Source organism: Myzus persicae, unplaced genomic scaffold, assembly GCF_001856785.1.
Source record: "Myzus persicae strain clone G006 unplaced genomic scaffold, MPER_G0061.0, whole genome shotgun sequence".
NCBI lineage: Eukaryota > Metazoa > Arthropoda > Insecta > Hemiptera > Aphididae > Myzus > Myzus persicae.
The window spans coordinates 192702-220267 of NW_019103928.1; the positions used below are offsets into that span (position 1 = coordinate 192702).

Below are 27566 nucleotides of genomic sequence, written 5' to 3' on the forward strand. Positions count from 1 at the left end.
CACGCCCTTTTAAAATTCAATGTTCTTGCCGAAGTTATTTGAAATTATTCAATTTGTAGATAGCATATCAGACCACAGCCAATACATAATTATTATGTAATATATATCTATGATGTAGATATACGTTTTTTTATATGAAGCTAAATACTAATTACAATACTATTTATTGATTTGAATTTTTTTTACATACCTACCTAGTACGATGATAATATACGTATATATCTAATAAAATAAAAGTGTGTTCTACCCTTGAGCGATCTATAGAGTTTGAATAATAAGCTATAAACATCCATCCAAGTCTCAATGAATCTATTGATATAACTTTTATTGGAAACGGTCCAGTAGTTTTTGAGTCCATTATAACTTCGGATAAACCAACATCAATTTTTAGATTTATATGCTTACTTTCTTTTATGTTTTATTATAGAGTCTAATACTCTAATACACCCAAAAAAAAAAAACATTGCCAAATCTACGTTTTCTTCTTGGTTTTGGAAAGACCTAAAAAAATTAAAAATACTAAAAAAAAACTTGTCATATACCATCTCCAAGATGTAAATAGACTAGCAGTGATTATTTAAAATTTTCTTCCACAAGTTCACCACAATATAAAGCCATAAGTAAATGCGATAACTCTTGTAGTCTCGTTGCCTAAATAATTGCAATATTCTCTAAAATCTAAGACTAAAAAGTTTTCGTCTTACGTTTACGTTAAAAACACTAAACCATCAAGCGGATATTGTATAATTTTTATATACAACCATAGAGGTAAGTATCTAAGTTTATATAGCAAATTAGTATTTTTTCGAAGTAAGCAGTAATTCGAGAGCTGACCCTCGTTACACAGGTTAAGGCATACTACTAATATATACGGCTTAACATAGCACCATCTTCAGATTAAATGAGATGGTACGCTCAGCGTCACTGTCGTCTCATAATCAACATATTTACAAAAAATAAGTTTTCTTCGACTTCGATAATACTGTGAGGGAGGTTTTACCCAAAACAATTTGTAATTCAATGTTTAAAGCAATCAATCAAAATAGTCATTTTTAATCAGTTAAAAAAAAAATTACACATGAAACAAATAATGTAGGAAAATACAAAAATGATCGAATAAACAAAAAATAACATCTAAAATATACATACAATTATTATGATGTTTAAGTTTAGGCATTATTCAAAAAATAATTATAATAATGAACTGATAAATACTAATATAATATCATACACACATTTCATAAAATATGTAGCTTAATCGAACCAATAATAAATTAAAACAAATCACATTTGACGCATTATTAGACGTACGTAAACATAACGAACAAAAAAAAAATTAATAATATACCGCTTAACCGTCCTTTAGAACCGTATTTATCCATTTGTGGTTCGACTTGACTCGATCGTAGAGCCTAGGTCTCATCATGCCGTCTGCCGAACATGCAATGCGCCAATTAGTGACACCCACCAAGACCCAGCTCTTCTTATTGGCCGATAGGCACATCATCGGACTTCCAGCAAATTCCTCCTCCGTACAATCGTTATGGTCGTAGATCGAATCGTAGCACAACCCGTTCACCGTCGTGATGCTGATGTTGGTACAGCTGTCCATCGAACTTTCTTTAACCTCGATCCTCTGAAGGTTGTCTCCTATAAAAATCAAACGAGTGTATCCAATAACGTCGATGTATATTATACAACGGTAGGTACAATACATAGTATTATATTGTAGTTATATATTATTTAGGTATATTGTTTTACAATATTGTATGAAAACAAAAACTAGGGAGAAACTAACGATTTTTAGCCCATCCCAACGTCTGGCAGTGTTGAAACGGTACGTCACTCGTATGCTCGTCGTTCAGGCATACCGGACGAATGTGATCCGAATACGTGACAGGTGAACTTAATTTGACCAAAACTAACGTGCTTCCTTCCACTGGCGACTTGACCATTCCAACAATGTGCCGTTCTTGTTGCCAAGGTGACACGGCGTTCAACCTCACCGCTCCTAAACGCGCCACCCATTCGGCTTTGCTTTGCCTAAATATCCACACACAAAGGTTTTATAGTTAACACACAAAATTACAATACATATTATTATTATTATACTGTCGTCAAAGGAGCTTTCATTCGTACATTTTTAGGTGCAGGTTTAGGTATTTATTTAGTGGCAACCGCGGTACTTAAGCCGCGTTTACCTAATTGTAATCTCTCAAACGCAATCCACGTGTTTGGTCCGACAAATTATTATAATATTATATTTTATGCACTTATATAAATAAATATGATTCAATTGTCATTACCCTTGAAAACACGAAGCGCTGGTGAGTAACCATTCGGAAGATATGAGACTGCCGTCGCAAACATGAGTTCCACTTTTGTAGAGAACGGCGTGCCACGGCCAGTCTCCGTGGGAAGCCATTTTGTTCAAACCGTCGACACCGTATTTCTGTCGCCTGTTTGTCTGTATGCCGCAAACTAATACAATAAAATAACATGGGGTACCCAATGAATAATACTATACAGGCGCTAAATCACAACTAAAAAAACCTCAAAAAACTCGCCGACGGAGGATTTCAAATGACACACGAGAGTACACATGGGCACATAAATAGCGTATATATTTTATATAATATACACGTATTATAGGACTATTGCTTACCGGCTTCGTTGCATGCGACTCGCAAGACTTTCCTACTGGGACATGTGCCCAGGTTGAAAGTTATCTCGCTGGCGAATGGATCTACGACGTGAGCGTATCGTGCAGAAGACGTCGTTGTTTGCAGGTCTTCGTCGTCCACGATTTCGACACTTGTCAGATTCCTATAAAAAGTTATGGCTGTTATTATGCGCCGACCGAGTTCATAGCAAACACGGTTGTGGTAAAATTCGACATAATAACGTTGTATATATATAATAGGTATAAAATACGGTCGGACTTGGTTAACTCGACCTTTTTCCCGGTCTCTAACATTATGTTTTGTCCTTGGATCACTCAAACTTTTCGGCCGACCTCTTAGACTTCGAGTAAACCAAGTGTCCAAGTCCAACTGTATACATACATCTATAACCGAACACGTTCAAGCGGAATGCAAAGGAGCGACTATGTACATCAAAATGCATCGAAGGCAGTATGTGCGATTAAGTGATATTAAAATTAAAATAAATATTGTATTTTCTAATAATATAAATATGTATTTTTCATTATATTAACATACTGCCATTGTTTAGGTTTATTGTCCAACAAACAAAGGGCGTTTTATAAAACACTCGGACATTTTATCATAAAATTTCCAAATTGTATACTTTGTTCGTAACATCGTTAGGTTAGGTTAATCAGTGGCGTTTTATAACACGACAGTTACACATACGTGTATATTGAGTAGGTTGGAGGTATGAGTAAGTTAAATATTATTATAACGTATTACGTCTCATTGATTTACGAGTGAGTGATTGATTGGAAGATTTTTTTGTTTTTGGAATTTGCATTGTGACGTTTACGTTTTGGCAGTCCTCTGCTGCAGAGATTTTTCAGGAATATGACGGTATACCGAAGGTGTTCACTTACTGGTAGTTGAGAGTGCGGCAGAGTGACGTTGCGATTGTTTGAAGGGCTATGGACATCTTTTCGTTTGGAATGTCTGTTTGAAAATTAGCTGCACACAACTTTCCCGACATTCCTTGTTCGACGAAAAACACGAAACCTTCAGTCGGATACGCGTCAATAGTGGCCAAAGGCAGCATTTGGTCTACAGACCTACCAGTTGGCGAGATCAGTACTAAATTTAAAATAAAATATAATGGTGTTTATCATAATATAATATAATATACATATAGGTAATCATATAATATTTTACAACCTTTACCCTAATATTCGTGTGTATGCTGCATGTATATGCAGTTATAGTTAGATATTCATATTGTATTTACGTATCCACGCATGACTAAATTTATAATTTTTTTATTATTTAACTTAATATAATTCTGCATTTGACCTGTGTTTGTTTTACCATTCGTTTTCGGTTTGTTTATTATTTTACAGAATTTTATTATACTTTCATATACTTCAGGTCCAGGGACGTTCTCGGAATATTATAAAAATTGATGCGTTTCTCAAATCAAAATTTGTCTCATATTATTTTGTATGGACGCGTTATGTTATGTGAGACTGTTGGGCAGATAATATTTACGTGTTAAATACATACGTGTTAAATTGTATAATATTCACGTAAAACATCAATCAGAAACCAATTTTTTTTTTTTAATAATTGCAGCTCAGTTTAATCTATATGTACGGGTCTATATTTATACTTTTAGGGAGATTTAGTGCGAGACTCGTGAGCCAGAGGCAATGAGACAAGTGTCGATAGTTCATCTGATTCATATACGACCACCACTTGATTATATAGTATATAGTACGTGAATAATATCATAATTAGGAGGTACTCACGACAATTGCGTTCGTCGGCCTCGCCCGGACAGTCGACCACGCCGTCGCACCGAGACCGGGCCGGGATGCACGTCCGCGATGTGATGCAGTGCAGGTAGCCAGCCGGACAGTAGCCACAAGTCGTCTCGTCCGACATGTCGGGACAGTCTAGAACGCCGTCGCACAGTCGGCCCGACAACCCGGTGGTCCGGAGCTTGTAATCGCAGCCGGGCTTGGACGTGCACGTCGATCCGATGCTGCTGTAGTCGGGCAACTTGGAGCAGTCGAATCCGGCCAGCAATTTCTCTGGTATCCGGTGGCCGCAGCCCGTGGTGAACAGCCGGCAGCTGTGTTTGCAAGGCAACGTCATCTCGTCCCGATCGAGATTGACGTCCGGTTTGCACGCCGGTTGCAGCAGCTGACAGACGAAGTCCAACGTTCTCTGGTAACATTCTGCGTCTACTAGATCTCTGCGGGGAGGTAAATAGAAACCGAACGTGTATTATAATTTATGATGTATGGGAAGATAACCGCAGGTATGTTATAACGGCGATTTTACGACGGTCAACGTCAGGGCCATGATAAGCTGAATGCACTCACTATTGCAGGGCATTTGGGAATATAGTTCGTCCTAAAATGATGTCCGAGCCATGTGTCCCAAAATAAAAATTATTTTCTATTGCATAATGATAATAATGACGACATAATGTGCTTCCCAGTTTAAGTAAACGGAGTACATCCCAACAATTTGTTTTTGTAGTTTAATTTATGTTAATTTTTAAAATTTTATAATATTATTTTCAATAATTTTGTAAATTTAAATGTTGAATAGCTTTTCTTTTTTTAATTGATTGTTGCATCACATTTATTGTTTTTGATTGATACTTATAATATGATATCTTCACGAAATCAATTCTCTGTGTTTCAAATTTTTTGATATTGTCCTCATGAAATGTATTTTTTTTCTGATTCACAAATTAAAACTTTTTTTTATAGCAAAATATATGCAGTAAAATTGTATAGTTTTCAGTTATACAATATGATAATTCAATATTTCAATAGGTAATAAAAACACATTAGTCTTTAAAATGATATATTATATTGTTTATTTGTTTTATAATATTGTTCAACATATCGACCATGAATTGCTATACATAATTTTATTGGCCTGTTATCTTTATAACCAAATTAAAGCTATAATTAAATAATGTGCGAATATCCCTAGCAACACGTTAATTTCGCTACAAATATCATGGGTCTATAAAATTGACTTGTGAATAGCAATTAATATAGATTTAGGTAGAAGATAATAAATTGAATAATATTATAAAACAGTTAAAGAATATTACATTCAATTTCAACAAGAAGTGTGCTCTTTACCTATTGAATAAGCATTAGTTAATAAAGTGTGAATAACAAAAAACCATACAACTTTCCAATATTTATGCTGAATTTTTAAGACATAAGTTGCTTTCATTCATTCAAAATTTAACCGATTTCAAAATTGTTTTTTCCCCTTCATATGAAATAAACAACTATATGAAATGACTATATTTTTGAATTTTTAAAAAATGATTTTGAGCATTTTTTTTGAAATTTTTTTTTTAGACCATGGTAAAAGGGTGGCTAATTCACATACAAATCAAATAAAATTACACAGAAATATCTGCGTTATATTTAGGTAGGTATACTCTTCGTTCAGTGATTTACTTTTGATTTTCACAATAGCTTTATTGCTATAATGATTATTTTAAACAAACATCTAAACTAAACCAATATTATAATACGCGTAACGTAGTTGTAACTATAATACTAACCTGAATGCAATCAAATCGTCGTGAATTTCATCCAAATTTTTATGTCCAAAATGATTAGGATAGCTCGTCAAATTGTACTCTAAAACGGATTTACACAAGTTCAGTCTTACTGGCGTGCATCGTCTCGGGGGCGGTGTGGTTGGATGAAATTCGGTGGTTGATATTTCTGGTGCCGTTGTGGACGATTTTGTAGATAACAAAGCATTGTTAGTAATGTGTTTGATGTGCAAGCTCCCAGGTACGATTTTCGTCGAAGGATATAAACGACGAAAGGCAGATAATATTTCTTCCACTGTAACAGACGCTGTCCATCTGACTGGTTCGAATCTCAACCAGAAGTGCACTTTCAAGTTGCCCTCATCGCTGAAAATGAAATATAAAATCAAGGATTTTACCCACTATCGTCGCAACCTATGCTATTGTATATTATATGAATACAAGCATTATATTATGATTACTTAAATATTGTAGTTCTTACGGTTCAAGAGAAATGATTTCGGCGTCGATGAATTTCTTCTGTATCGGACTACTGCTTATTATGTTTTTTATTAAATGTGTGTAGTTTAAGACGAAACGTTGGTAGTCTTGACTGTCTGGGTTGTCGTAGTCGATTAAATCTATTCCCTTTTCGTCCGCTCTCAAATCTCCTCTAAATATCTTTTCTTCGCCATTATACGTACGTTGTAAATAATCATCTGAAAACCATTTTAGTTACACTTAAAGCACGTTATTTTGATATTTATAAATACACGCAATCAACGGTATCAAAGTACCGTTTTGTTTCTATAGTATAGACGCATAGTTTATTTCAACTAATTGGTTAGAATTTTACGGTTACCTACTGTATCATATCAAATATCTTGAAGTTAATAACTGAATCTCAAAATCATAATTTATTATTTTATAACTCTTCTTTCTGCGCAACTCAAAAATTTAATTATATGCCCAAGACATATTATATTTTACATTTAACTTAAACTGCAGAATAGCTTATTTAATATCTTAAAAATGATAATTTATCTTCCTAAAAAAAAAACACTAATGACGAGTATTCAATTTAAATGATGATTATAGTTATTATATTACTATTCACAATTATTTTATGGTATAATGGCGTTTACATATGTATTTTTAAAGTTAATTTAATTTAATTAATTTGCATTATATGTAGTCAGATTTGAGATGTGTAAATGTACATAATATTATTGGTATACCCTTGCCCATCAATTGTTGAATTTGATGCAGAAGCTTGCCTTAAGGAAAGTTGGTATGTGTATGTCAACATAATTGATCAAAACCCTGATGTAAATGTCTACATTCGGTAGGTAGTTAATGAACATGAACGAATTTTATGGACAACATGTATTTTTGAATATATTTTTTTTTAAAGATCATTTTTTACGTGTGTGCAACAAATTAGAACCGCTATAAAACGTGATCGATAATAGTCAAATAACTGTTTTTAAAACTCGCTGAAAACTACCTAATCTCAAATGCAACTAAACATAGAAAATTATTGGAGAAAAAAATTTCAAATATCCCATTAAAAAATATAAAATAATATATTATAGATTTTCATCTAAAATACATCCTTTATTTTTAATTTAAAATGTATGTATTATAGTAATGAAAAAATTCGAGCTGATAAAAACATAATCAAACAAACGATACCTACTTTTTACTAAAGAAATTAATTGCTATAAAAAATAATTTATAAAAGACAAAAATTAATTTTATATCAACTGATAATAGCTTTTTATACATTTTTTAAACTACGAATGTGTCAACGAGGTATCTTAAAAATAATAAGAGGCCTACTGCCTGAAAAGATTGAAGACCCCGTTTTAGTCACTGATAATAGTCGGACTCAAGTCAAGCTTTAATCACATCCGGTCACATTTCTGTCGTTCTACAATCATATCTCACATTGTTAACATAAATCAAAATAATTATAAAATGCGTCCCTAAAAATTCAAACCTGAGTGACTTATCTATATCCTATATGTCCCTTAACTACCGGAAATATTGCCGGTACAGTTATGATACGGTTCAACTAAAACATAATTTATTAAAATATTTATTTATTAAGTTTTGACTAAACATGTGTTGTATAAATATGAAATGGTATTTTGCTCAGCCGTGCGTGTATTATGCGTGTAACTAAAATTTAATATCGATTGTTCGTAGCATTTTTTATTCCCGAAATCATAAATCGAATCACGATCACCTAATTGCAGCCCAAGTCAGAAAATCAATTTCCTTTATTTATGCACATATACACATTTTTTTTATTGTTGTTATTATACTTACGTATTTTTTAAGCGTTTTTGCCGATGAACAAAATACATCGACTCATGGACGTGTGTTTCGTGAATAGAAAAAAACAACACAATGGATACGGTCGATCATGGGTGAAAGGAAGCGCCGTTTTGTTACACTTTCAATCGGCAAGCAAATACCAAAACTACCATATATTACACGCAATCTGTACGAAATCATGTCTAATGACTGCATAATGCACATTTTATACGTCGTGGGATATTGTACGAAAATCACTATTGCCTAAATAATAATAATTACACGTTGAAAACTCGTGTACCTATAGGTATAATCAATTTCAGAATGGAGAATATTTGTGGCCCATAGAAGGAAACTGTACGACAAGACGCGTAGCGTGCATTCATCGTGGACATACGAGAATATGAGATAATATATAATGATTAAAAAATATAATATTGTGTCCGACGACTTTCCAATTTATCTATGGTGCCTGCGTTACAAAGGTTTAATTTCTATTCGTGTACCCGTGGAAACTATTTGAAAGGTAATTTACTCATTTGCTGCTGTTAATGATGGACAACATAATTTGTAATTTTTAAAATTATATAAGTGTTTTTTATACGCTCTTAATGCACATTGTCAACAGATAATGTTAAGAAATGTCTTTGAGTATTGAGTAAGGAGGTGATACATTAGGTAATGATGATTCTTATTGATTACAATTTTAAATTTACTGATTGATTCAATATTATAACGTGTAAGTTTCAAAAATAAATTAGTTGGTACTTCTATAATCAGTATTCTGTACAAATATTTCTATAAACAAATAAAAATAGTGGTATCACTCGAAAGTTACAGGTTTTACAGTGCTAGTATTGGAACAACTTTTTATGTACAGAAGAAGTAATTTAAAAGTTTCATTAAGATTAAGTTTATAATCTTATGTTCTTTTTTTGTGAAAGCGTCAACATTTGGTACTTAACTATTATTATTGAATAATGATGTATTATTGATATAATGACGTAATTAGAATAAAATATACAACTGTTTTAACTTACAAATCAACGACTGACTGAATAAAAAATTCCAGTGCCATGTGATTGATACGAAAGCATAATATAACAATTAGTGATTAATTTAGTGTAATTGCGTGTAATAGATATTTTCGATAAAAAATATAACACTTAAAAATAATCTAAATCAATCAATAATTGGTTTATCATTTAGTTAAATTGTAATCATTATACGACCTTCGATAGTTGTATAAAATGTACAGGTACTATACTAAGTGTAGTCTTGAATATAGTAGCCCCCCTCTCTGAACAGCTGACTGCAGGGTGCTTACACCGCTAGCACGTCTATAATGTGTCTATGTGACCTTGTTATTTTAACTAATAAGAATTTTTTTTTCAAACTATTCAAAAATCTGACTCACTTAATTAGGTAGGTAATGACTAATGAAGCAATGAAGCAATGAATAGTGATCAACGTAACATTTTTATGACGAAGTCGTATAAAACTGATATACCAGCACAAATAGGTACATTTGACTTCTGGTCTTAAGATCTAACATTCCTAGTATCCGAGAAAGTGGTTTTTGTACACAAACCAAGTACCAACCGGTAGACGATTCTCAATTATTTCATAGTCGTATACTCGTGTAATAAAAACTGTGTGCTATACGCCAACATGCCTATACTTTATTTCAAGTACCTGTTGCTATTAATAGTTATTATAATTAATTAATATTCTATATATCTGTATAAAAATATCCTAATTTTTGGAAACGAAACACTTATAAGTATAATAATATGGTCAATATAGACTGAATTAGGTTGATGATAAATAGGTAGGCTTATTTAAGCAGTCGATAATAAGAAGACGTTTTAAGATTTTTGACGATTTAAGTAGCCCGTTTAATAATGTGTATAGGTATTCAGACAGATCAATGGTTGTTGTTATATACCTTTATTCATAATGTATATAAACTGCAGTTCTGATGGTTATTGAACCGAATAAACATTATAATCCAAATGAAATAAGACAAAACCTCCCATGAAATCATTTATCTGTATTCTTACCTACAATCCCACAAAATGCATTTTTGCACCGTGTCAAAAAACGTCGTTTCGTTCCAAAGATGAAAAAAACCTACAGAAAACCCGTTAGCCAAATATCCACTAGAGACTTTGTAATTTGTATCTAATAAAGAACTATTCGTCAACGAATGCTCATTTTTTAATCATTCGGCAGTGTTATAACTATTTAAATTAGCGTTTTAATCGATTAATAACAAAACGATTATTTCATGGGAGAGTATATAATAGTTGTCGATTAAGCGAAATACCTGTGCCGCTGTGCAGCTGTGCTGTAAACAATAATACTGTTACAGCACTTAATAAACATTAAATAATATGTTATCTATGTAGGCACAATTATTATATAGTTACTATATAACCTACAGTCCTACATGTCCCGCCTCAACATTTTACATACATTTTAATTGTTAAGTATTAATATTATAAAATGTAATACAATATGTGTGTTTCAGGTTTCTTCGGAAATGCCAATAACACCCTGGAAGTTGAGGCATATTTTTTAATTTAAAAAAAAATGTTATATAATTTGTAAAAAGTGTATAAAATATAAATTGTTTTAAGAAGTCTTTTTTTTTTTTGTAAAAAACGGGTACCTATAGCTGAACTTTTCTTTGTTTAATGGTTATAGTAAATCTTGAATAAAATAATAATTTTTTTTTAAACTATACAATAGAATAACAGATAGGTATAATTACTTGGTAAAAAATTTCACTTAAATAATATATACCTACCCAGTACCCACACACACGCACGCACATATTGTATGATCCACATAATATGTATTACATATAATTAATAAAACTGTTCAGATTGGTACACGATTGATATAAATCGTAAAATACTATTACATCGAAATACACTCAAATACGTGATTTTATTTTAGAAAATATTATATTATACACAGTATATTATTATTAAATTCAATTCAAACTATACTACTATATGCTTCGATAAATATACATTTTGATCATTCAAATCGTGTATCTAGATTAGATATTGTGCAAACTTTAAACGCAGGTAGGTACCTGGTTTCTTGCTGTTAAATAATACTATAATAAAACTATAACATATACGTACGGATTTTAAGTAGTAAATAATAGCTAGTAGATATGAGTTACCTACTATGATTACACGTATCTATACCTTGAATAATACACTTTTAAATTATTTCAGCATTGTAGGTTTTAATTTCGATAGCACAACCATTGTTTATATAATTTACCTGTACCTACCTATGTATTATAAAATCAATGATACAACATAAAAACCTACTCATTTCAATACAATAAATTTAAGATTACAGTGTGGGTTAACATTTGTAGAAAACTTGGTAATATTGGTGGCGAAATAAGCGAATGGTGAATGATGATTTTCGTACATAGATGCAACTATAGTAAATGGTAATATGATAAATTGATAAATATATAGCTGATAACCTATACTATATAGGATATAAAACTGAGTGTATTGCTCAGAGAAACCAATCTAGTGAGGCTGTGATGGATTCGGTATATTATGAATAAACCTTTTGATACCGTGATTTATCGATCATATAGATGACCTGGTTGCTTGATGATAGCGAATTCAATTACAGACTTACAATGCAACGGTGGAAATATATTATAGTACGACTGAATCAAAATACTTATAAATAATTGTCATCGTAAAGTCAATAACAATATAAAAAAAAATATTGAAAAAAATCATCACAATGATAGCTTTGAAATAACTTTATTAATATTTATTTAATAAATATATAACCAATCTACTGGCCATTGCCTATTATAGATTATTACAAAAAAAAATAATTTAGAAATTTTATATTTTAAATGATAGGTAATACTGTAATAGTGTGTTAGTGAATGGAAAGATAAAATATATTATTATAAATATTTTAACTAAAATTAAATACTTACATCCCGCATATAAAGATAGTGAAAATATCAACATAAACACTAATATCGTCTCGATAATGCAACACCTCCATCGATATCTTTGGCTGAATTTTCTAGTAAATTTGAGTTCGCTGTCAGTCGTTGAAGCATAGGAACTCGTTGCCCCACTTGCAACCGATACCTAAAAACAATTCTATGGTTAGGCTGATTAGGTTAAGCACTAATGTCTAATTGAAGGAAGAGGTTATTTTTCTATAATTCACAATACATTCGGTTAATGGGATGGTTTAGTGTACAGTTTAAGGTCGATAATGGAACAAAATAAACATATTATTGGATCCGGTATAATAGAATATTATGAAACCCTGAAGGCTGAAATTGCCTTGAAAATTCTTTGAGACGTCCTGTAAGGGGCTGTAACTATACATACTATACTGAGAATCGATCTAGTCCGACCAGATGCTTGTAGGGATGGAAAATTAGAAATACATCTGTAAGTTTAAGCAATTACACTAAATCACAAAATCGAATTCAAACGCCGGAACTCTTATTGATGGTTTCAGTTACCTGGTTGAAGAAAACAATAATATTTAAGTTGTAACCACGCTATATTATTATGATATCACAAAAGTTATGCAAGAGTACCTATTTTATTGCTCCGTGGTGCGTAGAAATACCGGTACGAGATGCACAATGATAGCACAATGGAAGGTCGAAATCGTTGAACTGGATATCATATATATATATATATATACAATATACATATTATATAGGAGGATTTTAAATCACGGTCAATGCCGACACATTAGTGGTTTGATGAGCCCACGATGTCCTGACAATTGTTATTATGGCTGTTGCTATAAACGTTTAGCTATATACGCCTATACACGATATAGAAACGTACATAAGTACAAATTAAATGTATAATCATTTCCAAGTAGGTCAGAGAACGCGCGGAAAACGAGTAAAATAATATCATTACAATATTACTAATTTCAAAGATATTATGTATCCTATTCAGGTTGTAACACATTTGATAATATATTAATATCTGAAGCTATATTATACCTATAGTATACCTATTACCTATGTTATAGGTATACTGACCAACATTGTAATATTATCATTCGCAGAATGATTTTTAAAGGACATTTTTTTTTTACTCAAATAGTACACATTATATACGTCATATTAAGAAAATAAAAAAAAAAAAAAAAAAAAAAATAAAACAATTTAACAAAAAAAAGTGACAAATAAACAATTAATTAAACAATTTAATTACAGCATGTACGCTATTGTACGTATAATACTTATTAAATATTATACTTAATACCTAACAAATAAGATGGAAATTAGTTGGTTAAAAGTTAATTTGTTTTAGCTTAACTAGTTTAATTTATTTTTTAATAGTTGATTTCTAAAAATAATTAATTTAGAAAAATTTTTTTAAAAAAAATGTTTTAATTATCCTATATATACCTATATGGTTTTAACAAATATAATAAAAAAAGTATAAAGTTAATGGCCCATGTCGCTAAACTACAAAAAGATCAATAAAAAAATATATATAATAATGTAATTAATTTCTTAATACTATAGGTTATTGACATATTTTAAACCGTTAATAATTTCCATATTACTGATATCGGCACAATTTAAAAGAATTGGATAACCTGTCATAAAAAAATATACACTTACTACATATTATTGTTTTAAGGGACATATGACATCATGACTAGTCAGAATTTAAACTATGTTCAACAAAAATATAGGTTAATATAATACGTTATAAAAAAATCAACGCTCTATAGAAATTAGAACATACCTAATAATAGTAGGCATCTATTTAAATTTAGTTATATACCAAGAATAAAATAAATGTGTAAATTGCAATAATCAGCTGTATAGAATTAAGTTAATTATAGTTATCTAGGTACCTTAGAACAATTATAAAAGTTAATTGAAAGCAATTATATCAATTTCTATAAATTATGAATAATATGCATCCGTAGAAAGTTTGATCTTACCTACAGCAATTTAATGATTTTATTGAAATTAAAACTGATCCAAAATAAATCATATTTATTGCGTTTTAGATGGAATAATATTAATTATTTAATAATCATTACAGGTGTTAAACAATATTGGGGTTAATGTTAATATAAAACAAATCATTTACATAAACCTATTGGCTATAGGTACATTATGGTAGGTAAGTAGTATAGTAAACTTAGTAGGAATATGTAGGTATACTATAATTATGTATTCACTATTTTATTTTATGTAAATCGAGTAAGTATTTTTAAATTTGTATAAATTGTTTTCGATTTTTCTTGGGTTAGGTTACCTGTTTACTGAATGTCGAAAAAATTTGATTTATTTATCATTCATTAAGTCTAAAACTCTAAACCCTATCTATCTTGTATGCTTTATCAAATTTTTTCAGTACTTTATGATATGAAAATTAGTTATTACCATATAACGTAATATAATATAAATTTTGAGTACCTAATACCTATTATTTTAAACTACTATACTATAAAATATGGTTTTTTTTAATTTTCTTTTATCATAATAAGTACAAGTATATACCACTAGTATTTTTTTGAAATTATTATTAAAAAGTATAAAAAAAAAAAGTTTTGCCTTTTACTTAGTAGTAATATTTACAATAATATATTATTAGAATATGTATACCTAACCGAACCTATTGTATGTCTTCACTCAACGGCACCCAACAGATTAAGTCAAATCTATATAACAAGACGATCCAATTACCGGTGAAAATATATACACGTTCTATAGCATGAGCTGTGTATTATAATACTATTATTATTTGAATATTAGTAAATTATTTTTGTTTATTATTTTGCACGGTTTACATGTTTATCTATCCGTGAGATTAACAAACATCGTTTTCTCGAGAGTTTTTATTAATAAACGAGAGAGGGAACCATACTGCTTTGATGCATCGCTTACATTACATCTTTCGAGTGGGGGAAGTAGGTAGCCGATATTAAAATATTATAATACAAATAATAAGACACCTCAATGGAGAGTTAATGACACTGTGGACAAGCCAATCGATACAAAAAGAAAACAGAGTATCATATTATCATCATAGTTGAATAACGTAGTACTTAGATATACATCTACAGAGAATCACTGCAACTATCTCCGCGTTTAATTGTAATAATTACTCGAAAGTGTTTATTTAAATTTTAAATTTTCAAAACCAGCTGTGCCCGTGAACTGATTCATTCAACTCGCGTGTCTATAGAACTACGAGTAGTCAGCCCAATTGTCTTTTTTCAGTTTTTCAGTGAAACTTTTTTAACGAAATTAATATTCCATTGTCGAAATCGTATCCGCGGTAACACGAATGCATTTTCATGGGAGTCCCGTTTAATATAAAATTACCTGGGAAGGAATAGTGTCGCGGCATAATGAAATAGAAAACTTTTACTTGAAAACTACGATAATATATAAGTTCCCGTGGGAATCGCACTGCACATGAAGTATAATTATGATTTATAATATGTTTAATTTGAAAGTGTAACATTTTAAAAACAACTTGTTTCCCATTAATATAAAAACGAAGAAAGTACCTATATTATACAAGCTACCAACCCTAATGTAAACAATTTATTTATGTGTATACAAATAATACAATATGTATTATTCGTTCATATTGTGTGAAGGAATTTTCGTTTAAATTTCTAAAATATTCTAGAATTAAAAAACACATACCTATACCTAACATTTTACAGCAATTATTAGGTAGGTATTATCTGCACATATTCGTATGAATTAATAGTTATGTACCTACCTGGTTTGTGCGATAGTTTTATATATACATATTTAAATATTACCTAACGTACACGAAAAAAAAAATTACGACAGTCATGCTTTTATTACATCGACAACTAAAATGTTAGACCTAAATGTAAAAAAAATCAGTTTTTAAATAGGTACAGATACTATCTTACAATAAAAATATTTCACTAGATAGATAGATGCCTGAGGTTTGCAAGTAGCGAATATATAGACTACATTAGGAAAAGATTTTGCAAACGCGTACGACCCACCAAAATAGAGGATTGGTATCATTACAGTAAGTCGGTAACCGTGAGTCCAATGAAAAGCAAAAGGCAGTAACTACATAGTAATACACTGACATAGTGTGCAAGACACTTGTGGATATCATACTAAGCATATTATGATACTTGCACAGTTGCACATATAAAGGTGATTTATGGAACAACACTTATGGAAGCTCTCGCTGTATATTTTATGGCAAATAGTCATAGAAACTCCATTACTCGAACAGTTCGCTTCGAAATGTACGTATGGCGGCTTACGTTTAGTGAACCCTCCTTTATATTATTATTTATTGTACACACATATGTATGGGTGTATGCACGTGTAGGTACTGAACATTTCAGACAAACGAAAAATTAGATGGTAATAAAATATATATACTATGGAAAGTATATCGAGTATATATAAACCGTGAGTGCAGTCGAAAATTTCCAGCAAATGGCCAGTAAAATATGTAAAAAAAAATGGTAGGTACGTCTGCGGACATTTCGACCGGATCGTCGTTAAAATTTTGAAGTCCAATAAAGATTGAACCAAAGCGGGTAAATTAATAGTCTCAGACCAGTATACCATTATGAACCCTACATCGTTCCTGTACACATTGCACACGCACATACGCATATTATATATATATATATTTATAAGGCTATAATATTTTATTGTCTATGGAGTTGGAATATATACAACTGCACAGTGCGGACATCGCTCTGACGCAACGGCCCGTAATGCGCGCGCGTTTTACGTTTTCAAAGCCGGAATTATGATTATATCGTTGACCTAGTTGCGTGTTTTACCTGTACGGGCAATAATAGTGTAGTGTTTGTGTTTCACTCATTTTCAGAGACGTCGTATAATAATGCCTATACAGTCGGCCACTCCGACTCGACGACATAAAAAAAAAAATAAATAATAATAATAATAATAATAATAATAATAAAATAAAATAAAACTGCTTAACGAGTCTCGTCTCGTGTATCTGATAAATCGAACGGCGGCGGTGTCGGAAATAACGGACGATAGTCGGTATAGGTATACCGTATACAGGTATAAAAGGTATATATGTGCCATCTAGGTATGGATAATAATAATAATAATAATATTATATTATAATGATAATAACAATAACACGCACTCGCGTATATTGGTAGGTATATGTAGGTACGTCCTGTCTGCTGCACCGTATATACTGATGTAAGTAAAATTATTTAAGTACATATTATTACAATATCGTATGTGTATTATATACATCACTACTATTGTTGTACACGGATACCGTACTGCAGTGGTTACCGGTTACGCGGTATAATAATAATGTGATCGATTTGTACACAATAATAATTTATATCATATATAGGTACCTATACACACGCCGGAGCTATATTATATTGTGTTATAGCGGCGTGGTCTTGGGTTTTCAGTGTGAATTTGCATCGGTTTACGGTTTACCCATCATCATTTCCCGTCGTGATAGTATGTTATTACCAGGTTTAATATGCACGATGCACCTGTTGACTATTATGTTATTGTAATTTACCTGCGTATAATATGAATAATATATTATGTGCGTTACATTAGTCCGTAGTACCATATGCATAATGTCATAATATATATATAAAGTAGAGATTAATATGCGATATGTATGTATAGTGAACCTACGTCGAATGTGTGACGGGCTAGGATTATATTATATCTATAATACGTGTCAGTTGTTTGGCGCACATAAATAATTATAATATCCAAAATGCATATTTTTGATTGTCGTGTCCTGTGTCCGCGAGTGTGGCCAAGACGATTTTATACATATTTTTTTGCAGTGCACATAGTTAAACTTGACATTATTATTATGGTTTAACGTGGTGACATTGACATGCGGGCATACGATAATATTAATGTATCTTAATACAGCCATATAGGTAGTTCGAGACCTGAGCAGCATGAGATCAATAAGTTTTTACCGACCAGTTGTTTTCTAAACGCGTATTACTTCTTCTTCGCCTAGATTATTGTGAAGGTAGGTCATACATAATATATATGATATATATCCCATATAGGTTAGCGTACAGACGACTGCGAGGATTTTCAATTTTCGAAATTTACACAAAACGCATTAAACTACACGATAATATACTGTCGCGGTAATTTGTGTACTCTATACATATATTATCCGGGAATAAAACACAATTTGCGTACTCCGAATATCGATAACATTGCACGGGTAGGTACTGGAAGTGCATAAATTATAAACAGGTACCTGCAGCTTACCGGCAGTATAGTTTTTGAAATTCAAATACACAGAGACAAGAACCCATACACATTTTGCTCATCTGCGATCGCAATATACCTGAATATTAGTAGGTGCCTACACGGGTATTACTGCTATAACTCACTACCTGCAACCTATTTACACAGTCTTAACACTATACGGACATATAACACGATTTATGTGTGTTCAGCCACCACACGGGTGCCGGTGTCGAGAGTGAACTACTTCCTTCCAAACGAATTACGACTGCCGCCTGTACATATCTGTGTTTCCCTCGGAATCAATAAAAAGTCGTTCGTTCGAGCAAACACGATATACGCTCATCATTGCACACCACACACACACCGCGGCCTGCAGGACATCAGCAGCTACCTATATGGGTGGTGGCAGCTGACATATCGTCAATATTGTATTATGAGCGTGTACCTACAAAACTGCATTAGTCACTGCGGAGCGGTTTCTCCTGCTTTCACGTGGATCGCGAACAAACAAAAACGTACGCGAACAAAATAATACATTAATACGTACGGCCAGTAGGTATTGACGCGTGAAATTCTGTACATATATTTTGATCTGTACACGCGTCCTTCCACGAGACAGAGCTGACCCGCAGCCCAACACCGCTGCGGTTTTAAGTCACGAATTTATATTTATTTTTTTTTTTGATCATTCTATATTAACACGCGTATCTATCAATGGGCTGCTTCCTCTTAGACCTGATGCATTACAGTTGTAACAAACCGTTTCAAGTGCACGCGGCAAATATATTAAGTGGAATATTATGTTTTTTTTTCTTTTTCGTGACACGGTTATTTATTTAAATTCAGACGGAGCAACGTCAGCGGGTTGTGTTATAAGTACCTAGTTGAATGATATGACACGAAAAACAAAAGAAAAACATGCACGAACTCATAACACCGACTAGTAATGTGTTTGGTTTAAAACTGAATTCAATTTCATATAGTATGATCTAGCTGCGGTTTTTAAAATGTATTCATTCCGTCAGCAATTCCGTACTAATTATTAATTAATTGTAAAATATTAATATTCGGTTAAATTGCGTAATACGAATGTGTCTTCTATATTGGTTGCAGGCTAAATAAACAGTAGAAATAGGCAGGTGCATACTATACACAACGGTTCAGTTTTGTTTGAGAATGGTACTAATCACCTTTATCTGGTCAATTTATAGGTTAATAATCTATAGAAAAATCTAGAAAATCGAATCATTTTGGTATATTAGTCGAAACCCAACCAGTATTATAAGTTGATACCGGCTGGTACAATATCTTCAAATATTATTTATTAGTGGTCGTGAACATACTACAAATGTTATAATACTTCGTCAACGAATGATTTAAATATATTTTTGTATTCACAATACTGAAACATTGAAATTCGAATATTTATTTATTTTTGTGTCGATTGATAAAAAAATGTGTTATGAATATCTTATGATGGCAATAGTTTTGATGTTGGATTTGATTTATATGTATTGTTTTTACATTCTCATGGTTTTTTTATTACATTTATTATGTTTTAATATTATCCTTTATGAAAGCTTGATCTCTTTAGTAAACTGATTTATAAGGCTATATTATATCATATAACTATGTTGTCATTAAATATTGAATCATAATAAATAGCTTATCTTATTTATTTGACTTTGTCCAAGAAAAATACTGGGTCTTGTTCGGCAGAATCACGTGCGAGTTCCTCAAATAGTAATAATAAAATGTAATAATATACCTACTAATATAGCATTAAAAATTATTATAAGATATCATGTATGATAAGAAATAATTAAATTGGTACAGACAAAGGTACATCTGAATAAATCCAAGTAGGTAAGGTTTTGAATGTTTTGATTAATACCGTTTTACCGCCCTTTATCATACGTAAATTATTTTTCTTTACATAGTTGTACTGTACAAGTTAAAATAAAATATCAATATAATATTGTTTAGTTTAATTATTTAAATTACTATTTTTAGAAAAATATCCTGTACAGTTGAAAATCGATGTTTATTATTTAAATGTTTTTTCAAGAAAATATACAATTATAATTTGTATCATTTTTTATTTTTATGCATTTTACCTAAACATTTATAATGCATAACAAATTATACTACTCAAAGATAAAATATACTTTTAATCAAAATAATGCAAATACGTTAAAACCAATAAGTTAATATAAATTCAACTTTCGTGAAACGAAAAAAAATAAATAGAACATAACTCTTCCGCTTTAAGAAAAACTAATTGAGATTAACTAATATAACAATGTATTCCCAACATGAATTATGAAACAGTTATACCTAACTCATAACTCATAAGTATTTGTTTTTAGTTTTTATTAACTATCTCGAGTGCTAATGCAAACTTTATGATTTTTTTTGCAGAAAGTATACCTGATGGTTTTTAGTACCTATTATAGGTATACAACGTGTGGTTGTGCCTGTCGTGGTAGCCAGTAATACTTACTAGCCGCTACCTACCTATTAACTGTTATACCGATCAAAAAAATATTTTTAATTTTTAATTTTACGCCTATCAGCTATAATAGTTATATTTATTTATAACCGTTAATGCCTCATTCGTATAATAACCAGTAGAATTAAATACAAATATGTCTAATACTTTCTTCTGCGATTAGTTATAACGAATAGTTATATTTTATATTAAACCTAGTTATATCATAGATCCTAGTATTATTGTAGTCGAATAATATTATAGGTAGTCTATTAGCCCCGAGGGCCGAGAGTCTAATGTATAATGTATTAAGTAAACAAGTGTTATTTATTTCTGCGTAATGGTATGTGTATTCGACTACTAAACACTAATGTTGAACTATAATATTTTTATATACTTATTATCGGCACCTACTCAGATTCACAATGTAGATCAGTATAAATAGAACAAAATATAATATTTTATAAACAGAAAATTAAAGTGAGACGCATTATTGTAATACGCCTAACAAGTTCATGTATAATATAATACATATAAAATGAATCTAATATCTAAATAGTATAATATGTTGGCACATACCATTATCGTATTATAACATTATATGTCGATATGATACGAATCATTATAATCATAACGTTTTTTAAAATACAAAAGAACCAATATGAACTAATTTTCAATGTTTACATATAAAGGCAGGTAAAGGTATGGTGCATGGGATATCATACTAGATACTGCATGCTGCATGCATTGAACTATTTTAATAATTACTCACCTTTGTATCCCAGGGATTTTTTCCGGTCATATTATTATGAGGATCTTTTACATTTTTTGACAAACAATTTAATTTTTATTGTTTATAAAACAAAATCGCCTACTATTGATTCTTTAGTAGGTTTATCGTGAACTATATAATTTGCACAAGTTTACAAACTTCAAACACTAGTGAAAACGTTCAAAAATATTAAGAAATATTTAGATAGGTATGTTAATTTGTGTTCATAACCGGAAATAATAATTCTCACAAAAACGTTAATATTGTACTAAACATCACACGCGTATTATAGTATTTAACTATATTATATTCTTTAAGACGTCCTCGTGAATAGACTGTCTGCACATGTACTAAAAGTACCGATAGTCTAAGACTCTGAGCTGTATCCGTTTGATAGCAGAGTGGTCGGGGAGATCACTTTCTCCGACATTTCCCCCCGTTCCAGTTTTTTTCTACAGTTCGGCGCTACAAGGATACGTTTTATTTTAGAAATCCATTAGTTAAATAGCCAGACTTCGAATGTGTATAAATTTATATTTTATTATGATTTCACAAAATTGTAAGACGATAATGTATTTTTACTTTTAAAGGCATTGTAAATAGTATACGATATAATATTTCTATATTTCATGACGAAAACTTTTTTTTATTTTATTCAAATATCTGTATGAGTAGTAAGGTGCCTATAAATGCGTATGGATACTATCTAATTTATTCGTGTGGTATTTTTTCATACCATACATTTATCACGTCATCGGGAAACCTGTAAAGTTAAAATAAATTGACAATTAGCTATTTTAATAAGTCTTCGATATAAAATCATCCTGAAATTGTGCTTATTCGTTATTTATCTTGATACATCCGTACTTAGAGTATGCATCGCAAAATCAAAATGTTTATTATTTAGAACTAGATAAATATTTAATTGATAAATTATCATTATAAATAAATATGTTTATTAATTGTAATTACTGTTAAATGATTATATACATTTGTTTTCCTTGCCTAAGTTACCTTCATGATATCATTAAGTATTAGGTAATAAATAGTGCGGTTTTCGTGCCTTATTAAACACGTTTATAATCTAATGCATAATATAATAGTTATTTACAATAAATGCGAGTACTAACTTTAAAGAAATAAACGTGTATTTTCAAATATTTAAAGTAAAGTTTACTTGAATTGTCTGAAAATTATTTCAATTTTTAAAAATAAAATAAAATAAAATTATCATCTCCAGTTTAATTTGAGCAGCTTGTTATTAGTTTAGTATTTAAAACTGAACAATGAACATCATAAATCATAATATTATGTGTTTTTGAAATGCTCATTTTCGTACTATTGTACATTTTATTCAGAAAATGTACAAATACTAATTTAATACTATATAATGATAGGAACTAGAAAGAATTATCATTAACTCCCGTCTCCTGTACGAATAATGAAGTTGTTTTTCCTAATTAGAGAAACATGTGAAATTTTTGATCAGAAAATACAAACTAAAACAATAGGCAATGTATATACCTACGTATATACATATATAAAGGTTCAAGCGGTGATCTATTTAAGTATCTACACTCTACACTTATCAGTTATCATCTATAGGAATGTTTTTACTTTCTTGAAGATATTTTTAGGTAAATCTATTTTTATGTACCGAAGTATATCATGTACTCAGAAGTACGTTTTGTTTTGGAATATAAAATATGATTACAAAATGTATGCGTTCATCAAAAAAACAGCTCTTAAAAATTGTAAAAAATAAAGTTGTTTGTTGTTGAGTTAACACTGAATGGATCATATTTTATAGAATATACAATAGGCAAACCACAAAGGTACCCATAATGGCATAATCACTATATTAAAATGAAAATTTAAAACAAAATTCACCGAATCGAGTACCTAAAAAAATTCCTAGTAGTGGAATATGCTACAAACATTGAGTAAGGTGTTCTAACGCATCTCATTATGAACACTTTATCAGTTAACTAGGTACAGCTGATTTTTGCACAAGGTAGTGTTGCATTATTCTTACGCTTCAAAATACCAAATAGGCAGGTACTTTTCAGTGAATTATAGTTAAAGAATCAATAGTGTTATATTTCACTATTAAAAAATAATATTTTAAACCTTATATTTATCACTTACAAAAGAAAATTAAAAAAAAAAAATAATTAATTTGATAACAATAATAATTATGGTTTATAACAAGTAAGTACCTACCTATTAATAATATAATATTGAATGAAAAGTACTTAAATACATTTTAGATCTTTAATTATATAGTCGTAACATACTTAATAATCGATACTCTGAGGATATTAAAGTGTCAACGTTTTGCACTAAATACAGGAGAGCTTATGCCGCGGCCGCTATTATAACATTTGTAAAGTCTTAAAAAAATGTAAAATGAACCTCTATGTCGAATCACTATAGCCCAGAAACATGACGGGGAAGGATAGTCGTTCAAACTTCAAGGAATTCAAGACAATCATTTTGTTATTTTTCCAAATAGGATATAGCACTTAATAGAAAAATAATAAATCCAACTTTAACCTTCTAATTTCTAGAGTACCAAGTTTCAAGGTTTGTAGGAGAGGCTCATATTATATATTAGGTACCAATAAATGGTTCATGCATGAACTCCGTGGAATTGTATCGAAATAATTCATTTAGCACAAAAAACTGCAAAAAATTATGCTGCACCCCTCTCAAACGATGTGATAACCTTTAAAGCGAAGAGGCAAAGAACACGCAATTGAGAAATACCTGCATAAAAATAAATCAGACATAAGGCAGATAAATATGTGGTGAATAAATGCAACGTCAAATAAATCTAAGCATGTTTAAACCATAATTTTTCATGAGATGAAAACAATAAGTTAGTTGATGAAAAACCATTTAGGAATTAAAAATAACTCCCAAGTTTTTAAATAAATCAACTAGTTCCAAGGTGGGATTATTGCCATTGACAATTTAAATTATTAATTTATGCTAATTTATAACTTTGTGGACGAGCATAAGTCATTGACTTACTTTACATAATAATTATACGGGGAAATTACCGAAATTCTTATAAATGGAGTTACTTATACATTATTCTATAACAATTAACCCAAACCTAGGAAATTGCAGTTTTAACCACCTTAAAAAAGAAAAATATTTAAAAATATATATTATTTTATTTAACATTCATGTTATATTATATATAAATATATTTTCAAATCGTCCACAAAAAGAAACTTGTTCTGTGAGTAATGAGTGGACACGTGTATGTTTATGCAAGAGAAATAATATTGGAGACAATTAAAAAATTAATTTTATAATTATCGAATTGATTTCGAATAGAGATTGAAAAAAACAACAAAAAAACAACAACTAGAGTTCGAAATGGGCGAAATATTAGCCTTTGCGTCCGTTCCGGTTAGTAATAATTAGAATTTAAGAGTTCTGGATCTTAAAAATATTAAGTAAATATTGAAAAAATTAAATAAAATTGCCACTCGTCATATATGTCTGAATATGTCCCAATCAATAGGATTAAAATTATCGAATTTGCTTTTGACGAATAATATAATAGAAGTCAAATATATTATAGCAAGGCTTTGCGTTGCCTACTGTCATAGAAGATAATATTATGTATAGTAGGAATTTTTTTTTTAAGTTATAAAGATACATTTTTTTAAATATTACGTTTCTAAGTATATTATACAATGAACACTCAAAACTATTAATGACAATAGATATGGTTTGACTAACTTTCAAATTTACATTATAATTCCAGATCCTGGTAATTAAATCCACCATACAAAATAATAAATGATGAGTAATTGATATAATTGAAAAATTAAAAAACATAAGTATATTATAAAAACCATAAAACAAAATTATATTTTATATTTGCTAGAAATAATATTACTATATCAGTTATTTTAAAATTAAAAATATATAATTAAATATTAATTATATACCTACTCAGATTTTATGTTTTAAAACCTTAAGTTGAAAAAATATTTATTTTTTGTTGTAATAGCCTATTGACATATCAAATGAGTATTTAGTCGTTGTCCATAGAGGTTTTACGAATACTTCTCTAGTCAATATATTATTTATTTCTAATTTGAATTCTCATTCTTTCTCTTTATAATCATTTTGTTCATAGGTTAAAATATTTTTTTTTTTGTTATTAAAAGTATTTTCAAATCGGTTATTGGAAACTGGGAAATAAGTTTCGGGTCAGTTGTTGTTCTTCTTGAGTATTGTTAAATTAATTGATTTCTTCGACTACTAAGTGGTTGTTCTCCAGTAATATTAAGTAGGTATGCTGTTTATGGAACTACTTTTAAAGGCTTCGATACCATTCTTAGACCAGTGTTATGGATAGCATCAAGAATTGCCAGTACTATTTTATTTAATTAATTAATTATTAAGTTATAAAAAAAAACACAGAATTAATTGTAAATTTACCAAAATATTTTTATTTCACCTCCGTAATGTAACTAAATATAAGTATTTGTGTATTATAAATTTTTAATACACGTGTTTAGTTTTAAGGTTGATGACAAAATAAAATTTATAGATGTATAATTATATTAAAATACATTGTTAATTTTCTTCAATTTTAATTTTTACTTCAACGACCCGTTATAGTATTACTTATAAGTTATAGTCTATAGATAGGTATACATGTTTATGTAAGCAAACCGCAAATAAGTATAGAATAACAAAATAACTTTGGTCACGAACTCGTTACAGCGTTGTGTACCACGTTTGTGGTTTGTGAGTGGAATATGATATAGCTTCAATGCGGTTTATTTTCAATTATTTATAATTTAGATCACCTCCGAAATGCATGTCAATAGTGTTAATTACGATAAAAAAGTTATTATAATAAAGAAATATGAAACATCTGTTAGAGTTTTTATCTATGATGGTTGGAATTACCGTAAACTATACATAGCTACCACAAGATACCGGTAGTGACTTGATCAAGTCACTATAAGACGTGTAGGTACCGTAAGCCAACTGAAGCGCAAAACACTATATGTATATTATAATATATTAAATGAATATTTATACATAATAATATTAATATTTAAAATTATATGGGTCTACATTTATAATCAAAGATATAGTCAGTCCATATATCTTTGTATATCAATCTATGAATCGTGTTAAGTAAGGCTTTAACTCAAGACTTGGAGTATATCTATACATCAGTAGGTACCTGCAGCACATTAATGATAATACACTAATACACAGAGTTGGGCAAGTTAATGAAAATAATTAACTGTTACGAGTTAAGTTAATTTAATTGCCTTTTTTTACCCTTTAACCTTGTTAAAAATTAATAAAAAAAATATTGAACTTGATAAGTTTGAAGTTAAGATGGCAAATACAATGAACTTAACTCAGTTTAAAAAAAGTTATTTTTT

General features: G+C 30.1%; 1 protein-coding gene across 1 annotated transcript; it reads right to left on the reverse strand.

The window, feature by feature from the left end:
• Positions 1–1191: 1191 nt before the first annotated feature.
• Positions 1192–22499, reverse strand: LOC111036460 (atrial natriuretic peptide-converting enzyme-like). Its single transcript, XM_022318485.1, has 10 exons — positions 22132–22499; positions 12545–12704; positions 6728–6944; positions 6250–6612; positions 4454–4902; positions 3572–3782; positions 2666–2826; positions 2307–2481; positions 1799–2043; positions 1192–1650 (listed from the first exon to the last, which is right to left on the reverse strand). The coding sequence occupies exons 1-10, from the start codon at positions 22159–22161 to the stop codon at positions 1352–1354; spliced, it is 2310 nt and encodes a 769-aa protein (XP_022174177.1). The 5' UTR covers positions 22162–22499; the 3' UTR covers positions 1192–1351.
• Positions 22500–27566: the final 5067 nt, after the last annotated feature.